This window comes from Lolium perenne, chromosome 6, assembly GCF_019359855.2.
Source record: "Lolium perenne isolate Kyuss_39 chromosome 6, Kyuss_2.0, whole genome shotgun sequence".
Lineage (NCBI taxonomy): Eukaryota > Viridiplantae > Streptophyta > Magnoliopsida > Poales > Poaceae > Lolium > Lolium perenne.
Genome location: NC_067249.2, coordinates 94506675 through 94529753, shown reverse-complemented (window position 1 = coordinate 94529753; position 23079 = coordinate 94506675). Strand labels below are relative to the sequence as shown.

The 23079-nt window shown below is 44.8% G+C and overlaps 1 protein-coding gene across 1 annotated transcript; it reads left to right on the top strand.

Annotated features, from left to right (window-relative positions):
• The first annotated feature begins 16987 nt into the window (after positions 1–16987).
• Positions 16988–21386, top strand: LOC127344950 (uncharacterized). The gene is made up of 2 exons (XM_051371330.2): positions 16988–18086; positions 21061–21386. The coding sequence occupies exons 1-2, from the start codon at positions 17200–17202 to the stop codon at positions 21074–21076; spliced, it is 903 nt and encodes a 300-aa protein (XP_051227290.1). The 5' UTR covers positions 16988–17199; the 3' UTR covers positions 21077–21386.
• The last annotated feature ends 1693 nt before the right edge of the window (positions 21387–23079 follow it).

Sequence of the window (23079 nt, the reverse complement as noted above, 5' to 3'; positions counted from 1 at the left end):
TTTCAATGATGAATTCTCAAAGCTTATGACCGATAGGTTTGAGATGTCTATGATGGGAGAGATGAAGTTCTTCCTTGGTTTTGAGATCAAGCAATTGAGAGGAGGAACCTCCATCAACCAAGCAAAATATCTCCAAGACATGCTCAAGAGGTTCAAGATGACCGAGATGAAAGGTGTTGCCACTCCTATGGTTACCAAATGTCATCTTGCACTTGATCCCAATGGTAAAGAGGTGGATCAAAAGGTATATCGCTCCATGATTGGATCCTTGCTTTATCTTTGTGCATCTAGACCGGACATAGTGTTGAGTGTTGGTGTGTGTGCAAGGTATCAAGCTTCTCCTAAGGAGAGCCACATGATAGCTCTCAAGAGAATCTTTCGATATTTGGTTGATACCCCAAGATATGGTATTTGGTACCCCAAAGGCTCAAGTTTTATTCTCAATGGATACACCGATGCGGATTGGGCGGGAGACAAGGATGATAGGAAATCAACCTCCGGGGCTTGCCAATTTCTTGGTAGGTCCTTGGTGTGTTGGTCATCTAAGAAGCAAAATTGTATATCTCTCTCCACCGCCGAAGCCGAATATGTTGCCGCCGCAAGTGGATGCACTCAATTGTTATGGATGAGGCAAACTTTAAAGGAATACGGTGTCATTTGTGACAAAGTGCCTCTATTATGTGAAAATGAAAGTGCTATCAAGATTGCCTATAATCCGGTGCAACATTCAAGAACGAAGCATATTGAGATCCGGAATCATTTCATTAGGGATCATGTTGCCCGTGGTGATATTGAGCTTATCTATGTTCCTACCAAAGATCAACTTGCCGATATATTCACGAAGCCTCTTGATGAAGCAAGGTTCACTTATTTGAGGAATGAGCTAAATATCATTGATTCAAGGAGTATAGCTTGACCATCTTGCAAACACACCTTCGTCTCAAAACTTTATTTGGTTTAGATGTGGGCATGGAAATAGGGGGAGTGCGGTTTAAATTATTGAGCTATCCCTCCCCCCATAATGCCAACATTAAAGATTTCATTCTCGTTATATCATATGTTGATATGTGAGCTTAAATGATGAGTATTGGTTTGGACCCAAGATATATCTTCGCGGTGCCATACCTTAACACTCATATATGGTGGTCTAGGCCACCACACTCTTCTTTGTGAAGAGTTGGAGTAATTTGGATTTTCATTGGATTTTATTGACACCTCTTCATTGGATTTTCATTGGATTTTATGGCTCAATGTTTGGCTTTCTCTTGTGTTGATCCTTGCAAACTTGAGTTCATAGTACCATACCCCTCTTTGTGTCCATCCTATGCCATTCTCTCATCTCTAAAAACTTTCTATATCTTGCACAAGCTCGTTTCAAACAAAAAAATTGCATACCAAAACTCATATTTATCATTGACCAAATTGTGTTTTAAAAAAAATCAGGGGTGTTAAAAAAAAAAGGAGGAGGCTGGCCGACCCGGGCCTGACCAGGCCGGTAGTACCGCCTGGGGCCTGGCCGGTACTACCGCCGGCCTCGGGCCGGTACCTCCAAGTGAGGTCGGGTCGAGCCCCTGGCTCCCCATCTCCTCTTCCCCAAACGCCCCTCCTCCAAACCGCCCCTGCTTCCCAGCCGCCTCTGCCGCCCTGCCGCCTCCCCCGCTCCCCCGGCCACTCTCCGGCCCCCTCCGGCCGGATCGGCTCCGTGGGAGCCTTCCCCCACCCCTCCTCCTCCATGGCTCCCGGTATTAGCCTCTCCCTCCGTGTATTTTGCTCATATTTTTGGCTCACATGTTTGTTGGTTGTCGGTTCTACATGCTTAGATTTTTGGCTAAATCTTACACTAAGAGGTTGTATCTATTGCTGATCTATGTCCTCTAGTATGTAGCACCCTTAACCTCTACGATGTAGCATTTTTTTTTACCCATTGTGTGTGGCCATTTTTTTTCATCATGCATGTGTAATTTGGGTCAAAATTTTGTTTACTTGAGATGAGCTTGTGCCCTTATCCCATATTTCCCTCGGCTCTGTTCGTCTATTTCACAGGTGCTAGTCGGAAGAGGCGAGGGGATCCGACCCTTGAGGATGATTTTGTTGAACAAGATGAAGTGTTACCCCGTGCCACTACTGCGCGTGGTGCTTCTTTGGCAAATAAAAAGAAAGGGAAAAAGGCTATTGAGTCCTATGGCAGCGTCCGCCTTCATGAATACATGGCTATTCGCACCGCTAACCCCTATTTGGGGCCTCGGTCTTCTCGCACCCGCAACCGCCACTTCTACACCGAGGTTCAAGAGCGCATATTCAATGAAGTCTATCCTCCCAAGATGAAGGTTGTTGATCAACGGTATATCAACATTGACCATTTGAAGAAGAATGCCTACTTTCATGAAGCTCTTGGGATTTGCGAGGAGTTTGGTTTGCTTCCCATCATGACTTTCCAATGCAACTATGATCCGTACCTTGTGACTCAGTTCTTTGCCACAGTCTATTTTCATGAGGATAAAGCTCGCTCCATTACTTGGATGACTCGAGATGAGGTACTCACTACCACTTGGAGCAACTTTGGACGGATTCTTGGTTATCCTATTCCGGAAAATTGTGAAGATGACCGTTCTAGTGGTTGGAGGTTTCACGAGGAGTCTAATACAAGCACCAAGGATGTTCTTGCGCCGCTCTATATGCCCGGTCGATGCAAGCTTGGATTCACTTCCGGTCTCCAACCCGTATATGATATTATGCTTCGCATCTACCGTGAGACCGTTGCCGTCAGAGTTGGTAATGTTGATGAGATCCATTCTTTTGTCATTGACTTGATGCTTCAAACTCATCTCCGGAAGGGCAAAGGTAAGAAGATGGATGTCATGGATTGCCTCTGAAACCAGATCTTCGGGCGTATGGTGGAGAAGAGGTCTCCTTCCTTTGCTCCCTTCATCATGAAGCTTATTTCTGAGGTGTGGCGTCAGAAATTTGAGGGCGCTATTCTGGAACCATACTCACCCCTCATTGAGCATCGTCGCAAGAACATTCTTATCAAAAATCATGGGCTCCCAGCTCCTACCTCAGCCTCTGCAGCTCCTTCTGCCTCAGCAGCTCCTTCTGCCTCAGCAGCTCCTTCCGCAGGTCCTGCAGATCCTTCCACTGCTCGCCGGTTTGCTGGCATCAAACTCATTGATGGCTTTACTCCTCATATGGCCCTTGGGGGGCCTCCGGCTCACTCCGCATATGATCCCATGCTCGAGCCCTCTTGGTACACCAAACTCAAGATCAAGGTAAAGAAGACCTTCTGCCTTCAGCTGGATATTCAGGAGCGTATGTATGACGCCTATGTGGCAGAGAAGAAAGCTCGACGCCGTCAGAAGAGCATCATGGCAAAGCTTGGTGTGGAAGTGTCTCCTCCAGGATCTGAAGAGAATATCCTTCCGAAGCCTCAGTGGATTTCTGCTCATAGCCAGTGGTCTGATGGCGAGGATGGACCCTCCTATGATGTCGACTCCGATATTGCCGGGGACTTCCTTGATGGCTAGGGACGATAGCATCGCTCTTCAACCTTTTTGGCATCTTGATGTCAAAGGGGGAGAAGAGTTCTATTAGGTTCGGGATTTGCATGGGAAGTCACAAGCTTGCGTTTTCTTTGACTCTTTATGCTTGTGACTTATGGTTATCTATTGTTGAGAACTACTTATTATGCTTTATGAACCTTATCTATGTGTGTGAGTCATAGGGGCTATCTATTTATGTATGAGACATTATCTATCTATCTATCTATGGTAAAGACTAAGTGAACTTCATGTGGTATGATCTCTAAACTCAACACTTGTCTTTACTCACATATGGTTGTCTCTTCTCTATACAAGTGATGAATTTATTTGCTTACTCTGTATCTTTGCACTTGTTGGTGAATCATATTTACTTGAGTATTTTGATCCTAGATTATGTGCCTTTTATTCAAATGTTAATTCTATTGGATGCACATGTCTAGGGGGAGCTTATTATATTGTCTTATATTTTCTTTACTCATATACTCACATCTTATGCAAATCTTATGTTGTCATCAAGAAACCAAAAAGGGGGAGATTGAAAGAACATATCTCATTTTATATATAGTTTTGGTGTTGATGACAATGATGATATATGAACATTCCAATATATAAGATTTGTAGGGTACTACATTCTCTAGATGCCCAAGGTGTGAAGAGCGTGCAAGATATCGGAAGAGAAAAGAAGAAAGGAAGAAATAAGAAGAAGAAGAGAAAAACAAAGAGAAGAAGGAGCCGGAGGCTTGGGCGGTACCGCCGGCCTAGCCACGGCCGGAGGCTCCGACCTTGGTACCGCCCAAGGTACCGGATGGGGCGGGGCGACTCAGTACTCAAGCCAGGGAGGTTGGAGCCCCGGCGGTACCTCGGCCGGTACCCCGGCCGGAGGCTCCGGCCTCCCCTCCCGGCCCGGGCTCCCCTGGCCACATGGCCTCCTCCCGTTGGCCGCGCTCGTCGCCTAGGAGCGGTAGTACCGGCCCAACCTGGCCGGTACTACCGGCCACCCCTCTCCAACGGCTCCAACGGCTGCCATCGGCAGCGACTATTTAAAGTCTTCTTCTCCAAAGTGCTAGGGTTGCTCACTTTCTCCCCAAAAAGACATACACAATTGTTGAGCCACCAAGAACACCAAATCCATCGGATCTCCTCCCTCAACCACCCAAATCCCTTGTGCTTTGGAGAATCGAAGGAGAAGACCCCGATCTACATCTTCACCGAAGCAATTTGCATTTCCCCCTCATTTTGTTGAGGGCCCCCTTGCTAGTGTTCCTATTTGGTTCCCTAGTTGATGTGTGTTGATGTATTGTTGTTGATTGTTGTGTTGTAACAGATTTGGGAGCCTCCAATTCGGTTGTGGATGTGTGCCCCAAGAACCTTATAAAGGCCCGGTTTCCACCTCGAGGAAATCCCTTAGTGGAAGTGGGCTAGGCCTTCGTGGCGTTGCTCACCGGAGATCTGAGTGAAGCCTTCGTGGCTGTTGGTTTGGCTTTCGTAGCAACCACACTCCTCCAAACGTAGACGTACCTTCTTGCAAAGGAAGGGAACTACGGGAATCATCTCCGTGTCATCGCGTGCTCCACTCTCGGTTACCTCTATCCTATTCTATCTCTTATATTGCTTAGCTATATCTTGCTTAGTTGTTAGCTTTGTCATATAGGTAAATTCACTTAGTTGCATATCTAGAGAATTTACCTTTTGTGTCAAGCCTAAATTGAAAAAGAACTAAAAATTGGTTAGCACCTATTCACCCCCCCCCCCTCTAGATGCGGCATACGATCCTTTCAAGAGGGAGTTATCCTTTGTCTTTATGTTGGTGACATATTGATATTTGGGACCAGCTTTACTATAATTAAGGAGGTCAAAGAATTCTTGTCTCGTTCCTTTGAGATGAGGGACTTAGGAGTAGCTGATGTAATCTTAAACATCAAACTTCTCAAGGATCACGATGGTGGGATTACATTGCTTAAATCCCACTATGTGGAAAAGATACTGACTCATTTCGGGTATAGAGATTGCAAGTCTTCTCCAACTCCTTATGATCCTAGTGTGCTAATTCGAAATAACCTAAGAATTGCTAGAGATCAATTGAGATATTTTCAAATCACTAGCTCGCTTATGTATTTATCCAACACCACGAGGCTTGACATCTCTTTTGTTTAGCAAACTCAATCGATTTGTGTCAAATTCTAGAGATGTCCAGTGGCATGCACTTGAGAGAGTTTTGCGCTATATGAAATGCACGCCGAGCTATGGTATTCACTATACTGGGTATCTAAGGGCACTTGAGGGCTATAGTGACTCAAACTGGATTTCTGATGCTGATGAGACTAAGGCCACAAGTGATTATTCGTTTACACTTGGTGGTGGCGCTGTTTCATGGTAATCTTGCAAGCATACGATCTTAACAAGGTCAACAATGAAAGCAGAACTCGCAAAACTATACATTGCCAATGTTGAAGCATAATGGCTTCGTGTACTCTTGATGGACTTGCCTATGGTTGAGAAACCAATACCCGCTATCCATATGAACTGTAATAATTAAATTATGATCGTCAAAGTAAACATTTCTAAGGATATTATGAAGTCATCAAGGCTTGTGAAAAGGAGATTGAAATTTGTCAGAAAAATGAGAAAGTCCAGAGTTATTAAGTTGGATTATATCTAAACGTCTAGATATTTGGCGGATCCCTTCACAAAGAGTCTATCACGCAGTGTGACAAAGAATGCATTGAGGGAGATGGGCTTGAGACTCACACTATGAGTTGCCCATAGTGGCAACCCACTCTATGTGATCGGAGATCCCGTGAATTAGAGCTGGAAGACAAGCTGTTGGTCATCTAGAAGGAGAGTATCCTTACACTGAATTTATCTTCAGTGAAAATGTAATACTCTCTTAATCTGCATGACAGATTTGATGTTTATCTTAATTTCTTCTAAGTGGCTTATTGAAGCAAAGATATTGTCCCGCAGAACATATTTTGAAGAACACACCTATATAAGTCGGATTGTTACACGTCGCAATCTGTGAGAGTTGGGTGCTCTCTAATAAAGTCATGAAAGGTCTTGGAGTATGACGTATAAGCACCACACCGCGAGGAAGTCTCGCGGAATCCCTGCATCGGTCTAGGCTTTGTGTGAACCAGTGCGCACAAAATTTGTATTTCAAGGCACGGTCCACTATTCAAGTTGCAAACTAGTGTAATATAAAGTTCTTACTGAAATTTGAACTTGACAGTCTCCACTACGCAACGGTATATAAACAATGCTTAGAATAATGGTATTTATAATGTACCTATGAGACTTTGTGGGGGATTGCTGGAATTTAGCCTTGGGCCTTAGTCCATAGCCTAATACAAATTCTGAAATTCTCTTGCCCCATGTGGGTATGGCAAGGGGTGGGACTAAAGTTTAGTCTCACAATTCTAGTTGAGAGAGATGTGGAGTGATTTATAAGGGGGTTGTTCTAGTTCTTGTAAGTGAGTGATAAGAGAGAGGGCCATTGCCCACTCCTCCTACAACGTCGCACGCCTCATCACGAATGCACGTCACGACGTGGGTTTTAGCAATCTTGTTGAGCCGAGCTCATATTTTTGTTGTCTAGAATATTAATTATGGTATTAATTATGATTCATCAACAAACGTGTTAACGCAACCGTTTTGTTCTGGTTTCTACCCACATCCTTCCCGAACCACACTATATAAACCTGGAGGCGAACCCTAGCATGTACAAGATGCAAATGTGACCACCTCCTTCCAGAGCATTGCGTTGCCGCTTTCGTCTTTCTGATCCCGTCCTTCAGCGTGCATCGACCGATGGGACAGTAGGCCTCCGGAACCCTGCCTCTCGTAGACCTATACGGGTGAGGGGCAATCAGGATTTGGGAGCGCTTGCGCGCGATTACTGGCAACACGACGTGTTTCGACGACGAGTTTTCCAACGACGACTTCTTACCAGAGTTCAATGAGCTCTTCAGCAACTTCAACATGGGAGACAACACCTATGCTACTGCTGCCACCACCAACGCTAGACCGCACTTGTTTCTTTTTTTTGTTTCATATCTTGCTAGAGTTTCTAGTACCTTTGTTTGGAGTAGATGCGATAGATGTATCTTGTTTAGATGTTATTTGTTCATTTACTCTGTTGATTTGCATATTTAATTTACTTGTTGTTTCTATAGTTTTATCAATATTTATTTGACTTAAATTATATGGTAATTTCCTTATATATTCAACAGGTTCTATGTTTAAAATACAAGGCATTTTGCATTTTCTTTGACAAAAAAAATCAACAATTGGTCTATTATTACTTCCTTTTTCCTATAATATGGAACTTATGAAACATAAAATTGATATGCTTTTATTTCCATTAAAAAATACTTTTGTTTCTATCACATAAGTCACACGTAAAATACTTTATTATTGATCAAAGCCTGGGTTAAACCATAGGTTAAAGGAAACAAAATACGATTTATAAAATCGCATGTCGCATATCATATGACATAAGGCGCTGACTTGTTCGATGCTGATTGTTTTTTTCTTCTTTTGAGACATTTCTGGGTGCTGTTAGTACACCAACTACATTTTGAAAAATTGCTGGATCGTTCGATCGATGGGATTGGTTATTCCGCTAAGCATGAATTCGCCCATCTGATTATAATTAATTAGTCTTCCCCTCCGACCTAAGTATGTTTAATTCTAGATGCTATGTCACATCGTGCTATGCACCGTACAGAACCAAAATTGATTGTTGAACACCCTGAACTCTGGTCCTGTGTATGACATCATATTAGGATCCGCTTCTTAGTACGAATTTAAATTGTAGGCACACAAAACCTATAGGACAGGCGCGAACGCACGTGTTATATCTCCACAACAGAAGCTTCTTGTATACGTGGACTGAGAGATAAAAAGATGTCATCATCAGTATCTACCGTAAATTCGAAATTTGGACATGGTTTAACTCTCAGACTATGTGCTTGATTTAGGATCCATCTTTACTGTTTGCTTTCTTCCGATGAAAACTTCAAAACTACACTCCATGTTAGTTTGTTTCGGCTTTTTTGGGTTAATAAAGTTGCCACCCCAAAGTTAAGTTCTATAGTACATCATACACGGGGAAATATGGTGGAGATAACGATATGAATGACGGACGACAAAAGAGAGCAAAATGCTAAACGTGACATATATTGTCTACATATTCGTTTCATTTAACAAAAGGGTTTTTCATGGACTGGGCGTTTTTGCTCCCGAGCACATATGAGCTCGTTTTGTGGACCATTCATTTGGTCTTCGGACATGAGCGAGTGTAGTTCTTTAATCGTGATACTGAGCCTAGAAAATATAATAAATGCATGTCACTGGGACAATGTTGACAACAGCGGGCGTTTTTGACGGTAGATGCGGTGGACCTATGGTACAGATGTTAGATGAGCATGCATGCGCCCTCTCTATACTGCTGCTCACCGCTCACGACATGCTCAACCCGTCCTAGCTCGATGAAAATGTGCCCCGCCAGCACGGGCACCGTTGGTCGCCTCGCCGAGGGGGCTCGTCCTTGCGCAGACCTGCTGCATCGCGCGAGGGACCGGGACACGTGTCTTGGGCGCCGTGCTTTCTGGTGCTGATCCTAAGGGCAACGCGGCCGACAGCCCAGCGCTCGCTCTACGGGCCAACGAGGACATCTTCGGCAGCGGCGCACTAGCGGTCGTGGCCTCGTGGGTGTGGCGCCCGCGTTGTCCACAGCTTACCTGACATACAACACGATTGCACTCACACACCTCACGACCAGCCGGAGATTGACGTCCATGCCGCGCACGGCGTGCAGTGGACACCGTTTCTGCAGGCCACATGCGGCCGACAGCAACCTCCGCGCTCACCTGAGGTTAGGATCACCGGCGCCGGCCACAGCAGCGACGTGCTCCTCCGCGCCTAAACCGCCTACGTGCCTTCGAAATGTCCCTCGACCTCGCATTCTGCTTCCACCGCACGGCCTAGCTCGCAGCTGACCCAGTCACAACCACGGTCCATGAGCTACACCTATACGAGACGCTGGCCGTCAACTGCGTGATGTTCCTCCCACAGACTTTCATGGGATAGGTGACCTCGCCGCGTTCTTGAGGTGGGTCTATCAGACGAGCCCGGAGCCCCGCGGTAGCTACGGTCGCCGAGACAAAAGCTGGCGGAGGAAACGACGACGACGACAAGCGTGGCGGGTGGCCGCTGCTATGGACTTCTCGGTGATGCTCCATGCGCTAGAGACCATAGTGCGGCCGGGCAGTGCGGAGCGGCTGTCGATGGAGCAGTTGGTCCTGAGCATGGCGACTAAGGTTGGAAAGGCCCGACGGCGGTGGTAGGAGTCCCCGCTGCTTCAAGGCGTGCGTCGCCGCGCGGCGCTGGGCTATGACCGGCAAGCACGTTCGGCAGTGCAGGTGTGGCTCCGCTCCAGCTATGGCTGCACTGCACTGCTGCACTACCCAGTCTACCCGTCGATCGGAGCAATACGATCAGGCGCAGAGGAGTCCCGCGGTCAGTGTTTTCTGGTTGTGTACCGACAACAGCCGTCCGTTAAAGCAACGTTAAATATGTGCACAGATGTGGGCCCGTGTGCTGCAAACTGTATGATTTTAAAATTGACATACCATCTACAGCAGAGGAAACGAGTGGTCCAGAAAAGGAGCTCAGCTGTGCTCGGGATCAAAACAGCATTTTCGGTTTTTCATTCCTAACACTATGAACGATTTCAATCTCAATTTTGCATTTTGATCCATCAAAATTTTCCTTTCCATTGCTCTATTATGCACTTCTCAGTCTTGCCATCTTGTCATCGCTCCACCCTCAGTCTGTAATCAAATTTGCCATTCAGAGTGTGGGGGCATCCAGTCGAACTTCAGAGATCGATCAAGCACGCTTAAGGACTTCTGATTTCCGGCTACATATAATGTATGCCGTCTTAAATTTGATTCACACATGTGTTTGGTTACATCACAGTATGGTCCCATACGTATCGCAGACAGAACAATTTTCAACTTTTGCCACAGACACTTGTGAGTTGTGACTCAGATTCTGTCATCCACACCGTCAGATGTGATTTTGTGTAAGTTTAGCCCGTGTCGTCCCACTTGGACAGTTCTGCGGGGTACAAGCCCTGTCGGGCAAAGGCGCTGAACCACGCCTAGCTACGGCCACGGAGCTACGGTGGATCGTCGTCAAAAGTGGAATTTGAGGACGCCACGGCCGCAAGCAAAGCAAATCATCAGATCGATCAGAAAGCGATCAAAAGGCGAGAAAGAAACATAAAACTGATTAGAGAAACGGTCAGTCAGTCCTTAGTGTGAGTGAAAGGAATATGCCTTCGTCCCTTTTTCTCCTCGCTGAAGCTTCTCCAAATTCCCCGGCTGATTACTGATTAAGCAATATATGCTGTTCGGCGGTCCTTAATTTGGACTCTGATTGCCAATTACAGGTCACATTTTTGTTAAATCCATTTGGCCAACAACTTGGCAAAGAAAACTTGACATCACCACCGAATAGCCATGATGATACAAAGGTATTGACAACCAACCTATGGTTGAATAGTTAGGAGGGTAGTGACACCCCAATCCAAAATTCAAACTTCAAATTTGATACTTTGGTATTTTATAAAGGTGAAATATTACTGAAATGAGACGTTTCTGTCGATAGCGAGACGCATGTGGTAACTTCGTCAATCCAATACCCGCCAGATCAGTTTCTTTTACCCAGTCTTTCAAAATTACGCATAGGATAGGATATACGTGCATGCGTTCATGGAGGTGAGTATATATGCGCGTGTAATACCATGTTTAAAAAAAAGACACAAAAGAAGGATTTGGCTCCACTACGACGCCGGGACGCGCCTGACTAAGTGCGCATACGCATGCTCTACACGACCGTTGCAGGGTGCGCGCCGACGTGTAATCACGGCACGTTGCGCGACGGCGCGCGATGGGCTTTACAGTATGATGATTGATTGATTTGGTTATCTATAAATCACTGTGCGTAATGATCCGATTTGCATCGTGTGGATGGTGCTCTATATGATTGGTGATTTGAGAGCAACGTCTTAACCACGACGACTGAGAGACTAATTAAGTTGTAATTAGCCAGCTGAATACCTGCAACGTTAATTACAAATTAGCAGATGCTGCATCCATCAATGCATGCGTATATCGGGCAGATGGAGACAGAGACGGCACGTCTCGCGCGGCCCCACACCTCCGTCTTCCTCCAGTTCATGCGAATAGGATGTACCATCCCCCACCTCCTCTCTCTCTCTCTCCGTCTTCTTTTCTGATTGATCACCGACATCGAACACGAGCTTGTCGTTCTAGGGAAGAAACTCGTGTTTTTCAAAGTAATCACTTTCTTCTAACGTGTGCCATACAAGCTCCAGAGTAAATCGAGAGATTGTAAATTGTAATCAGGTTATTTTTTGTTTCATTGACCAATGAAGCATGTACTTACACAAGAATTTGGGACCCCTCCGAGAGGCAACCGGAAGTCAAGTGCTTGTTCACAATTTCTTTGAAGCTCCTGCGTGAAAATGGTGCACACAGTCTTATTAATTTATTATTCAACAGAGCCTTGTAAAGATAATGTAATAATCAAACGGTAGATGTTTGCTCACAATTTCATAATTAGTAGTTGATCAACTTCCTTTTGTAACACAACACACGTAGTTGTTCAGCATTGTCTCTTGCATATATAATTCATCGCCTTGTTGGAATCTTGTGGTCATACACGTCACAAGTCTAATTTCAATTAGACCAATTAGACCCGTGTAGGTGAAAATCAACTGAGTATTTTCCGAGGAAAAAACTTAAAGTGTGTCTAGAAAACAGCAAATATGCCTTGTTTTCTTCCTTTAATTACCCTGCTACGAAAACATTAGGTACGTTCTAGAAAACAAAAATGTGCCTTGTTTTTCTTCCTTTAAAAATCCTGGTAAGAAAACATGAGGTTCGGAATATTATCTTGTCCTTTTCATGAGAGACCTAAGAGTAAAATCATAAAAAGAATACAATGCAATCCGATGTACCATTGCAAAATAATTTGAAATTGAGTGGAAAACATATAAGGATTTCATATCTGAACACTTGTATTTATATTATATCAATAAAATCATTTTATGATAGACCAATAGCAAAACCACAAGAACGACAAAAAAGAGTACAATATATATGACAAGATGATCATGAACATGTTATAATTGGGGAAATTGTTTACCTCGAACTTTGCAAATATCAACTTTACCTCATAAAAGCTCTATGAACATAATCATAATTATAAAATATATATAAAGTATGCAAAAGCAATGTGAATAAATCCATTAATTTTTCAAAATATATGTATGCATAATGTTTTTTCCTAGATCCAAGGATATAATACTAGATTCCTTTGTGATATTGCTCTCCATATAACCTTCATGCATTTGAGCAATACAAGTGGTATTATCTAGATGATAAAGGAAGGTGATCATGATGGATTTTAACCATGTGAATTTCAATTTGATGAATCATCATGTGAAAGCATACACTTCGTGATGCTTAAATTAAATTAATTATGTCTTCATAATATTTATCACAAGATATGTCTTCAAAATTATATCCACACTGTGAGGACATATTAATGCGGCGAATTTTCTTTCCAATATTTTTTCTATTTAAAATTTATGTGTTTTAGCAATACAGGTGGCATTATCTTGATGTATAATGAATGATGATTATGATGGATTTTAACCACATTAGGTTTCATGCGATCAATCATTTCGTAGAGGCATACACAATTCATGATGCCTAAATTAAAGCAATAAATGTAGGTGGACTAGGTATGGTAGCAGATTTTGAAGACTTCCATGAGAACGTTATGTTGGCGGATCCAACATGTAATATGCAATTGGTGGGATCAGAAAATTGAACGATGTTAGCATTTCACGCATCTGAAGAGTATATTTGATTGTAATAAAACTATTTTTACAAGGAAACATGTTCTAATACAAGTGTTTGTGGTGTCAATATTACGATTGTGCACCTAATTAACCCCAGCAGGGAATCTTGTCAGTTTCTAACACTTGAATGGGAAAACACAAACCTAGAGGAACAATCATGCTATATTTTGAATGAGTGTTAATACACGAAGAAAGTCCACTTCTCGTCCTTGAACTTTTGAGGAAGTTTAGTTTTCGTCCTAAAATTTATTTTTAGTTTAGGACGGGCCTTGAACTCTCGGAATAGTTCACTTTTCATCCTTTTTGGTTTAATTGAGAAAATCGCTGACATGGAAAGAAGAAACAATCAACCAACCGAAATGTTTTTGAACTAGACCAAACCCAAGCTAGTTGAGATGTCGAAACCAACATCTTAATGAAAAAATAGAAACCCTTGTATCCCCGAACTAGTCTCTCGCTCGATATATCACACACACACACTCTCTCTCTCCCAATTCACTTGAAGGCATGCTTGCTTTGCCTATCAACACCGTCCTACCTCTGTGCTCATGCAGCGCCGCCTTGAGTCTTCTGCCACCCGTGGTAAATAATTTCCTAACTCAACCGAGGTAAGGACTAAAAGTGAACCATTCTTAGAGTTTAAAGACCGTTTTGAACCAAAAAAAAGTTTTAGGACCAAAAGTGAACTTCCACTAGAACTCAAGGACCAAAAGTGGACTTTTTTCTTAATACACGATCGATAAAAAAATAGTGCACATGCTATAGAATGTATATTTCTCTTACCTCATCCTGGCCATAAAAATAGTAGACTCCACTTTATCTAGAAGCTGAAATACAACTAGGTAATCGCAACACGTCGCCCATGTGTTTGGAACACAACACACATAAGTTGGCAGCGTATCACAATAACATTTGTAGTACAGGAAAAAAATGGAAATCACTACCTTTCATTCTAGGGTACCGATTTCGGCACCTAGAACTCATAGCAGACCCATTGGTTCCAGATTCGATGACGATGGGCCCATTCCCATTGGCCCACCGTTTTCCTGTGCTCAGTACAAGGATGAAGCTTTTGTTTTGCACATTAAAATCTAAAACACCATAAGATCCACCGGAAGCATGTCTAGGGAGGAACATATGAGGGAGAAGCACTAGAGGCGAGCGAGAGAACCAATATAAGGGATTGGAGAAGAGGAGCAAGGGGAGGAAGGAAGCATAGGAAGTCATGCTTTTTTAGACTTTCCTACTTATAAAGTTTTGAGTTGGGTGTGAGTTCACACCCCCAAAAAATTTACCCCCTTCGTCCATAACATGATGTCAGAGATTTGTCTAAATTCAGATGTATCTATACATTAAATATTGTCTAGAAATATCTAAATTTAGAAAAATGTGTGACATCCTTTTATGGACAGAGGTAGTATATAATATAGTTGAGACCAATATCTTACTACAAAGAGATTGAATACACAACTATAGCTATCGACACATGTGGGGTAGGTCTCGGCTCGAATCGCTAAAGCTCGATTAACTAGTGAGTTAGCTCGACTCCGACTCGTTCAACAACCGAGTTTAGATTTGGATCTTGGCTCAACTCACAAAGCTCACGACTAGCTCGTTAAAGACCGTCAAAATGAATATGTATAATATATGATTTTTTTGGGTGTAAATGACACACAACAATCATTAGAAATACCACAACTGTATTGTCGATAAACCACAATAATTAATAATTATATGACAACAATAATATCGACAAATCATTAGAGAATGGATAAACCATATTAACCACAAACATTGCAACAAGTTTAATTGAGTTATCACATAGCATAAGTAGGCTTGGACGGGTAGGATTTAGCCAGTTGGGCTAGATTAGCTTCTTTGATCAGATTGTACAACCTAATGTTGATTTTTACCGAGCTAAACGAGCTGCCCTAAGCTAGGTGGTGAACTTGGCTAGTTTAGCTTGACTCGTTTAACGACAAAAGTTAAAACTCAGCTTGACTTACTTATTTAGCTTGTGAGTTTCGACTTTTAATTCCAAGCCTATGTGGGGTCACCAAGACCTTGAATAAACAACTACGACCATCCATACATACATTTGGGCTCACCAATCATGCAAAATATATCCAATAAAAAATTCAATATAATTATTTTTCCACAAAAAACATAAATCAATATATACACTTGCCTTCTTGTAGAAGTAACAGTTTTTTTTTTGGCCAAAACCACAACTGTTTCGTGATATGAAGACTCTTTCAAAAGTCTTGATGAATATGATGTGTGGTTTTATGGAAAGATGTAGTATATTAGATATCTGAAACCAATATCTTACTACAAAGAGATCGAATGAACAACTATAACTATCAACACATGTGGGGTTGGTCTGGAATTCGAGCCGAGCCGAGCCAGCTCGGCTCGAATCGTTAAAGCTCAGTTAACTACAGTCATAAACCACAACAATCACTAATTACATGACAAGAATAATATTGAAAAATCATTAGACAAGGCAAAAACCATACTATTAAGCACAAACATTGCAAGACAAGTCAACAAACCACATGTGTAATTGAGTTATCAAATAGCACAACTGGCCTGGGCCTGCAGAATTTAGCCGCTTGGGCTGAATTAGCTTCTTTAACTAGATTGTACAACCTAATGTTAATTTTTACCGAGCTACTCGCGAGATAGGTGAACTCGGCTCGTTTAGCTCGACTCGTTTAACGACAAAAGCTGAAACTCGGCTTGACACTCGTTATATGAGTTCGAGCCGAGTTGCGAGTTACTCGTTTAGCTCGCGAGTTTTGGCTTTTAATTCCCAGCCTATGCGGCGCCACCAAGACCTTGAATAAACAACTACAACCATCCATACATATATACATTTGGGCTCACCAATCATGCAAAAGACATCCAATAAAAAATTCAATCTAATTATTTTTCAACAAAAAACATAAATCAATATATACACTTGTAGAAATAACCGTTTCTTTTTTGCCAAAACCACAACTATTTCATGATACGATGATTCTTCCAAAAATCGTTATGAATATGATGTGTGGTTTTTCGTAGCTCATTGCTAGTGAATATGATCCAGTACACATAGGCGGATCTAGCACCCCTATTGCCCGGGCAGCCGCCTAGGCTTTCGGCCGGCCAGCAGGCTTATTTTTGCCCCTATTTCATATGTATTTGATATAAAATTAGCATACTAAGCCTATTTTGCCCAGGCTTCAACAAATTTCTAGGTCCGCTTATGCCAGTACAGTCGTAAAACCTGAGCATACACTTCATATTATATTATTATGTACTATATATCATATGTTGAGAAGAAAAATACAACAAGAGATTCTGCAACGACGTCACTATCGGGTCCGAAGCCATGCAGGCACGGCCACGGGGGACAGTGGGCGCGTGCCAGTGAGCCACCGCTTTCCGGCCCTACCTGTCAGATCCTCCTTCACCGACGCCCGCGCTTATAGCTACCGGTTACGTTGCTGCTAGTATCCCCGCCCCGCTCCCGCTCCCTCTCCAGTGCCACTTGCTTCCTTTGCTTCGCAGACCAAACCCAACCTTTAATTCTTCATATGCTTGCTGCTATAAGTATCAACAACTAGCTCGGCACCAAACCATCACTTCACTCGCACCATCAAAGCTTCTTGCGGACACAGCGTACTCGCCACCAAGAACCTTGCGCGCGGCGATCCATCCATGGCCGACAAGCCTCCCATCACGTCGGCGCCGGCGCCGGCGATGGCCTCGAAGCCCAAGCCCAAACCTGCCGCCGTTGCGTCCGCAGCTCCTGCGCCGGCTAGGGCGACGGCGCCACTCAAGAAGCCGTCCCTGGCGCCACAGCCGATGAAGAAGCCGCCCCTCGCGCACGCGCAGGTTCCCCCACTGAAGCCACCTCCGGCGCACCAATTCCGGCAGCAGCAGCAGCAGCAGGGAGGCAGGGCGCCGGGGAAGCGGCAATACCGGCACCACCGCGGCTCATCATGCTCCTGCCGCCGGGTGTGCTGCGTCGCCACCGGCCTCGTCCTGCTCGCGTGCTGCCTCGCGTTCGCCGCGGCGTGCCTCGCGTACCTCTACTACCACCCGCGGCCGCCGTCGTTCCACCTCCAGCCCGTGTCCACCACGCGGTTCCGCGTCGGCAACTCCACCGCGGTGTCCGCCATGGACGTCACCGTCGGCATCAAGGTGGTCTCCTGGAACCCCAACGACAAGGTCGCCTTCGAGTACGGCGACGGCGAGGGACGCGCTGCCCTGGCCGACAGCGACGGCGACGTGGCGCTGGGCTGGGCGCCCGTGGGCGGCTTCGAGCACGCCCCCCGGAGCGTGGCCGCGGTCGGGTTCGTGGCGGCGGCCAAGGGGGTGGTGGTGGATGAGGCCGTGGCGGGGCGCATGCGCGACCGGTTCCGGCGGCGGCAGCTGGCGTTCAAGGTGGTCGTGGACACCCACATCGGCGTGCGGGTGGGGGCGCTTCGCACTGGCATGGTGCCCGTCAGGTTGTCCTGCGACAGTGGGATCATGGCGCCGCGAGGTGTCCCCGCCGGGACCCCAATGAGCAAGTGCCAGGTGTACCTATTTAGAATGAGATGGTAAGTTTCGTCTTCTCTTAATCTGCTTTGATAGTACTGTTCTTAATATACTTGCATGGAAATGTATGAATTAGATATATGTTTATTTAACAATACACACAAACACAATTATTTTGAGGAAAATACAAAATTAACTTACTAAAAGTAACAGTAATTATAAAAGCAAGTTTTTAAGGAAAACTTTGGCCATCGTCACTCTCAAAAGAGAGAAAAATGCACCCACAGCGCTTAAATTTGACACCGAAAATCGGTACGGTCACCCACCTTTCGAATACGAAAGTACGGTACCTGATTTAGTGTCTATCTAGGTCACCGGCTCATCGTTGTATTCACTAACGTGGTAGGGTGTGCACCTCATCTGCAGTGGTGGAGTTAGGGAAGAACTGCTGGGGGTTGTAAAATCTGTAAGTTTGTGAGGGAGGTAAAAAATCCCATTTAAGTCTATCCCCCAAAAAAATCTTCAGAGAATGGTCAAAAGCTGGGGGTGGCCCCCTTGACATGCACATAGCTCCGCCATTGCTCGTTTGTGAGCCTCATACCATCCATAGGGGTTGTTTCCAAATAATTTAAAACTAGGCTAAATTCCAAAAAGGACAAAAGGTTCCTTCCACCTCCACCTTCTCATGTCCGACATCGCCGCCGATCCAAGCAAGCAACTTCCCCCTCCACCGCTCGTCTCCAGTTCCACCACCGAAGCAGGATGCCGAGGCGGCCGGAACTCACCAGCCATATACAGGGCTCCTCTGGTTCGTGGAAAGAAGACGAAGACGAAGAGATTAGAAGAGGCGCATAGGTGGGTCGGGGGCATCTACCGAATATTTTTGTCAAGGGACTTTCTTGCAAAAATATCATGAGAGGAGACCAGTAAACGCAGCGCCACATCCGCAAATACGACCATGTATGGTGAGCCACCAACTAAAGTGAACAGTAAGTTGTTTTTAGACACCATACGTTCTGTATTCGAAAGATGGGTGACCATATGGATTTTAGGTGTCAAGTTTAAGTACCTTGGGTGTATTTTACTCTTCTGAAAATCCAAAACACAATATACACATGGATGAACCTACAACTTTTTCACATGATTCTTCATTTCTTACAGAACCTAGGAACTCTTTCTCCACCAAAACAGCAAAAAATGTATCTTGACATTGCTTAGGACATGGAGTAAAGAACTGACAACACTGAAAAATTCCTTGCTTCGTCGTTGGACTGGATGATTCGAGCTGATCCATGAACCATGAACCATGAGCCAACGAACCATCCGAAGCACAAGGAAATATTCCATAGGCATGGGGTCAATTGGAGAATTAGGACACAGGCCAAAATATTAAGTGGCATATATTCGTACGACCGTGAGATGTCATTGTCGTGTAGTGAGGCCTCCCTTTAGTTGTAGCAAGACACATTTTTGTGGCACACAAGATGCCACAGGGTACAGTCTGCCGCGCATAGTACGGGTTCATGCAGATCCATGGATCGTAGTGGTAGAATAGATACGCGGCATCTGCCTTGCTTGGCGGCTTGGCACCGATGGCAGCGGCAGGTGAGGAGTAGTGAGCCAAACGGCTGTCTCCGAGCAAAAGCAAGCCCTGGATTCTCTCTGTCCCTAGCTACACACACCATCTTTGTAGGCTTAGGGCTTTGTAGGCTTAGGGCTTGTTTAGTTTAAAGTAAACCCGGAGTAATAACGTAGGAATTTGATTTTTTTCCAATGGTGGCATCATTCGTCGTTGAAGGTGAAGTCGGAGCCGCTTGCTCGAGTGGGAGTGATGACGACGACGCTTGCTGGCAACCTCGTCGGTGGTCCTTCAATTCAACGGCACGTGTGTGCGTTTCGTGTGGCCAGGTTGGCCATGTTCTATGATGGCATTGGTGCATTTGTAGCGGTTTTTAGCCGTCTTTCTACTAATTAATTGGCCAACTCTTTTTTCTGAATTAATAAAAATGAAAAGTATTCTGCCTTGTTTTAAAAAATTATCTGTTTGGTTCAAATGAATTGAGCAGAAGAAGAAACGCAAAAAAAAATCACTTAAAAAAACGTAGAAATTTTACAATCCACTTGGACTTATTTTCAAATTCCCATGAACGAAAAGAGAGATCAAGGTCTCTAGTGGCACAATAGCACCTTAATTATACTTTCACGAGTTGTTAAATTTTGATTTGACCGTGTTCATTAAGAATCCTTTGTTTTCCCATTCCTCTGATCCAAGCAGCCCAGTTTATAAAAAAAAATGTGTTTTTTCACTCCTCTGTTTTGTACCTACAATTTTCTGTTTTTCCTATGTTTGTTTCTGTTTTTGTTTTTGGAATCCTGAAAACCAAACAGTCCCTTGCACGCTCGTACAGGCTGTCTTTGGTACACACGACCATCAAAATTCACTAGTGGTCATATAGCAACCTCCGACTTAAATGAGATGCTCGACCAGATGTTGTGCGGTAACATTGCCACATATATGTTGGCGCGTCGCCGTCCATCTTGTTCGGCACACGCAGCGTCTTACTTATTTTTGACAAGTTGCTCCTTTGGGATCCCACCTGGACCATCGAGGTAGCTCACAAGAATAAGGAAGACAAGAAAATCTGCCGATTTGGAGGACGAACAGGGAAACCCAATAGATAGGGACATTGGATCCTAGATGAGAGGAACATGATTAGCAACAACTGTACATGCAAGGACCAGCTGCCTGAAACTAAACGCACCTACCTCCCTAAAGTTTTTTTTTACAACAAAAATGATCAGCACGGACATTTTTTTGATTGGTGACTGAACAATGTTTCCAAAAAGATCTAAAGGTTCTAACTAGTGTACCATGTTTTCCTTTATGATTCTGCTGTCACTTGATATGGTTGATCATCTGTGGTATTTTGAACAGTCTGATCAGTTCAACTCTGAAACATGCCTAAATTTTGATGATTCAGAAGCTTCCAGCAACTGACCAGCCTTTTTTCTCCATGATGATGAAATTCTTTTCAGGTTTAGCTTGACCTGAAGGCATGCACATCCGGCCAGCATGTACGTGAGTTCTCTGCTGCTACTTGCTTAGGATCCGTTCGTAGTAAGTGGTGTTCAAGCTGCGGATCGATGCTCTAACTTATTTGTGTTTTCTGCCCATGAGATTATAAGTTGGTGATTGGTTTGCTTGTATTATATAAGTTCTTGAAAACCTCTGGACTGAACCTTGTAAGAGTTAAGCTTGTAACTGTATAGTGCTCCCAGCTCCTGATTCTTTTTCTTTTGTATTTTATGCATATACATACATACGTATATGGCAGGAATGGAATGATCATTGGGTGTGTGCATATAGTTTACTTGTTATTACTCTAGAATTAGTACCGCCTTATTACCGAGAAACGAACTTGCTAAACATTTGGTGATTGAAGTGATTCCGTGGTGAATGGTCCAATGGTTCAGATTGACCGATTGACAGTTAATTTTAGATGTATTTGCAGAAAAACATTTATGTTAGAAGCATGAGCTGTTGATGCTGGACAGACCGGATTTTTCAGATTTGTAGTTCACCCAACTTTGCTTGAATTTGAGCTTCTTTCGGAAACCCAGATCATACATGTTGAGTTTTGTGCTCAAACACAGTACCTATTAACCAGCTCTGATGTTCGTCTGCATCTCCTCCTCAACCCAACACGCATGTCCCAAAACCACATACTTCTCTGCTAAAATGGATACGGGGTACATTACAACCCACTAACTCTGCCCATGCCCTCCGCTATCTATTCAACATCTCATCCAATGACCATGGAGCCGACAGCTCATGCTCCCTGCTCTGATAGATCTTCAGAAAGAAATAAAGGCCTGTTTGGCCACCAGTGGCTGGCCTTTTTGTTCTTCCCTATGGGCCAATTATGTTCTTCAGAAAAAAAAACATTTTGTTATTTCTTATAGGGGCGTGCATAACTGGAGTGTCAGCAACAAGTGTAGATATTTCATGGGCAAAGGCGAGAAACTATGTAGAGTCAAAACTAAGTGTAATTCTAAATGGGCCACCTTGATATAGGCTTGTTTTAATTTTCTTGACCAAGGTGATCTAGGGTTTCTTGACCTCGCTGTCGGAGTTTTTTTTTTTTTTGAAACGAGGCAAAAGCTTTGCCTTTCATTGATATAGGAGAAAAGAGTTGGCCCGTTTATGAGGAAAACTGGCCGAAAACCGTTACAACACGACACCACACGCCAGCCCCGAGGCTGCGCTCCACACGGGTCAACGACCAACCAGGTCGACACCACACCTCAACGCAACAGGCGGAGGTGAAAAGACCGGAGCCACCGCTCCAACTACCACACCGACCCCGAGGCCGCGACCCACCTGGCCGAAGATGAACCCGCCTCCACCGAAACCGCCAAAACACTTCACAAACCCCTCTGACCAGCGGACATCCAAAGCGAGGCCCCAAGAGGCAAAGCGACACAAGAGCGTCGCCCACGCCCGATCCCGTGAGGGATCTAGGGTTTCCCCCGGAGAGCCCGGGCGGAGATCAAGAGACACCCGCTTCAACGACGCCTTCAAGAAGGAAGCGGCGCCCACGGGCGTCACCGTCGTCGGTCCTGGCCGGCCACCAAGACAAAGCTTTCGCCCAGCGAAGAGTCCCAAGAAAACTCGCGCCCGCCCAAAAGAGGACCGGCACAGACCACCACCTGCAAACCGCCGGATCTCTAACCCCGGAGCAACGCGCCTGTAGCCAACGAAGCATCTCCGAAGAACACCGTGGGCGCCGCCGGAACGCCACATAGAGGGGACGCCGACCAACACCAACACGGGGCCCGAAGACGAACACCGAAGACCGTAGACGAGAACTCCCAGATCCGACCGCCCCGCCGCCCACGTGGCCACCACAGCCGCCACACCGCCGAGGAAACCGAGGCCGCCGTCCCGTCGCGCCCCTCACCGAGCTCCTCCTCCCAGGGACATGCCGCGCCCTGGCCTCCACACGCCGGCGACGGCACACCAACCTCGTGGCCAACACCGAAGCCGCCGCCGTG

What these genes read in the sequence shown, in the direction of transcription:
- LOC127344950 (XM_051371330.2), top strand. Translation starts at nt 17,200, where the DNA reads ATGGCCGACAAGCCTCCCATCACGTCGGCGCCGGCGCCGGCGATGGCC.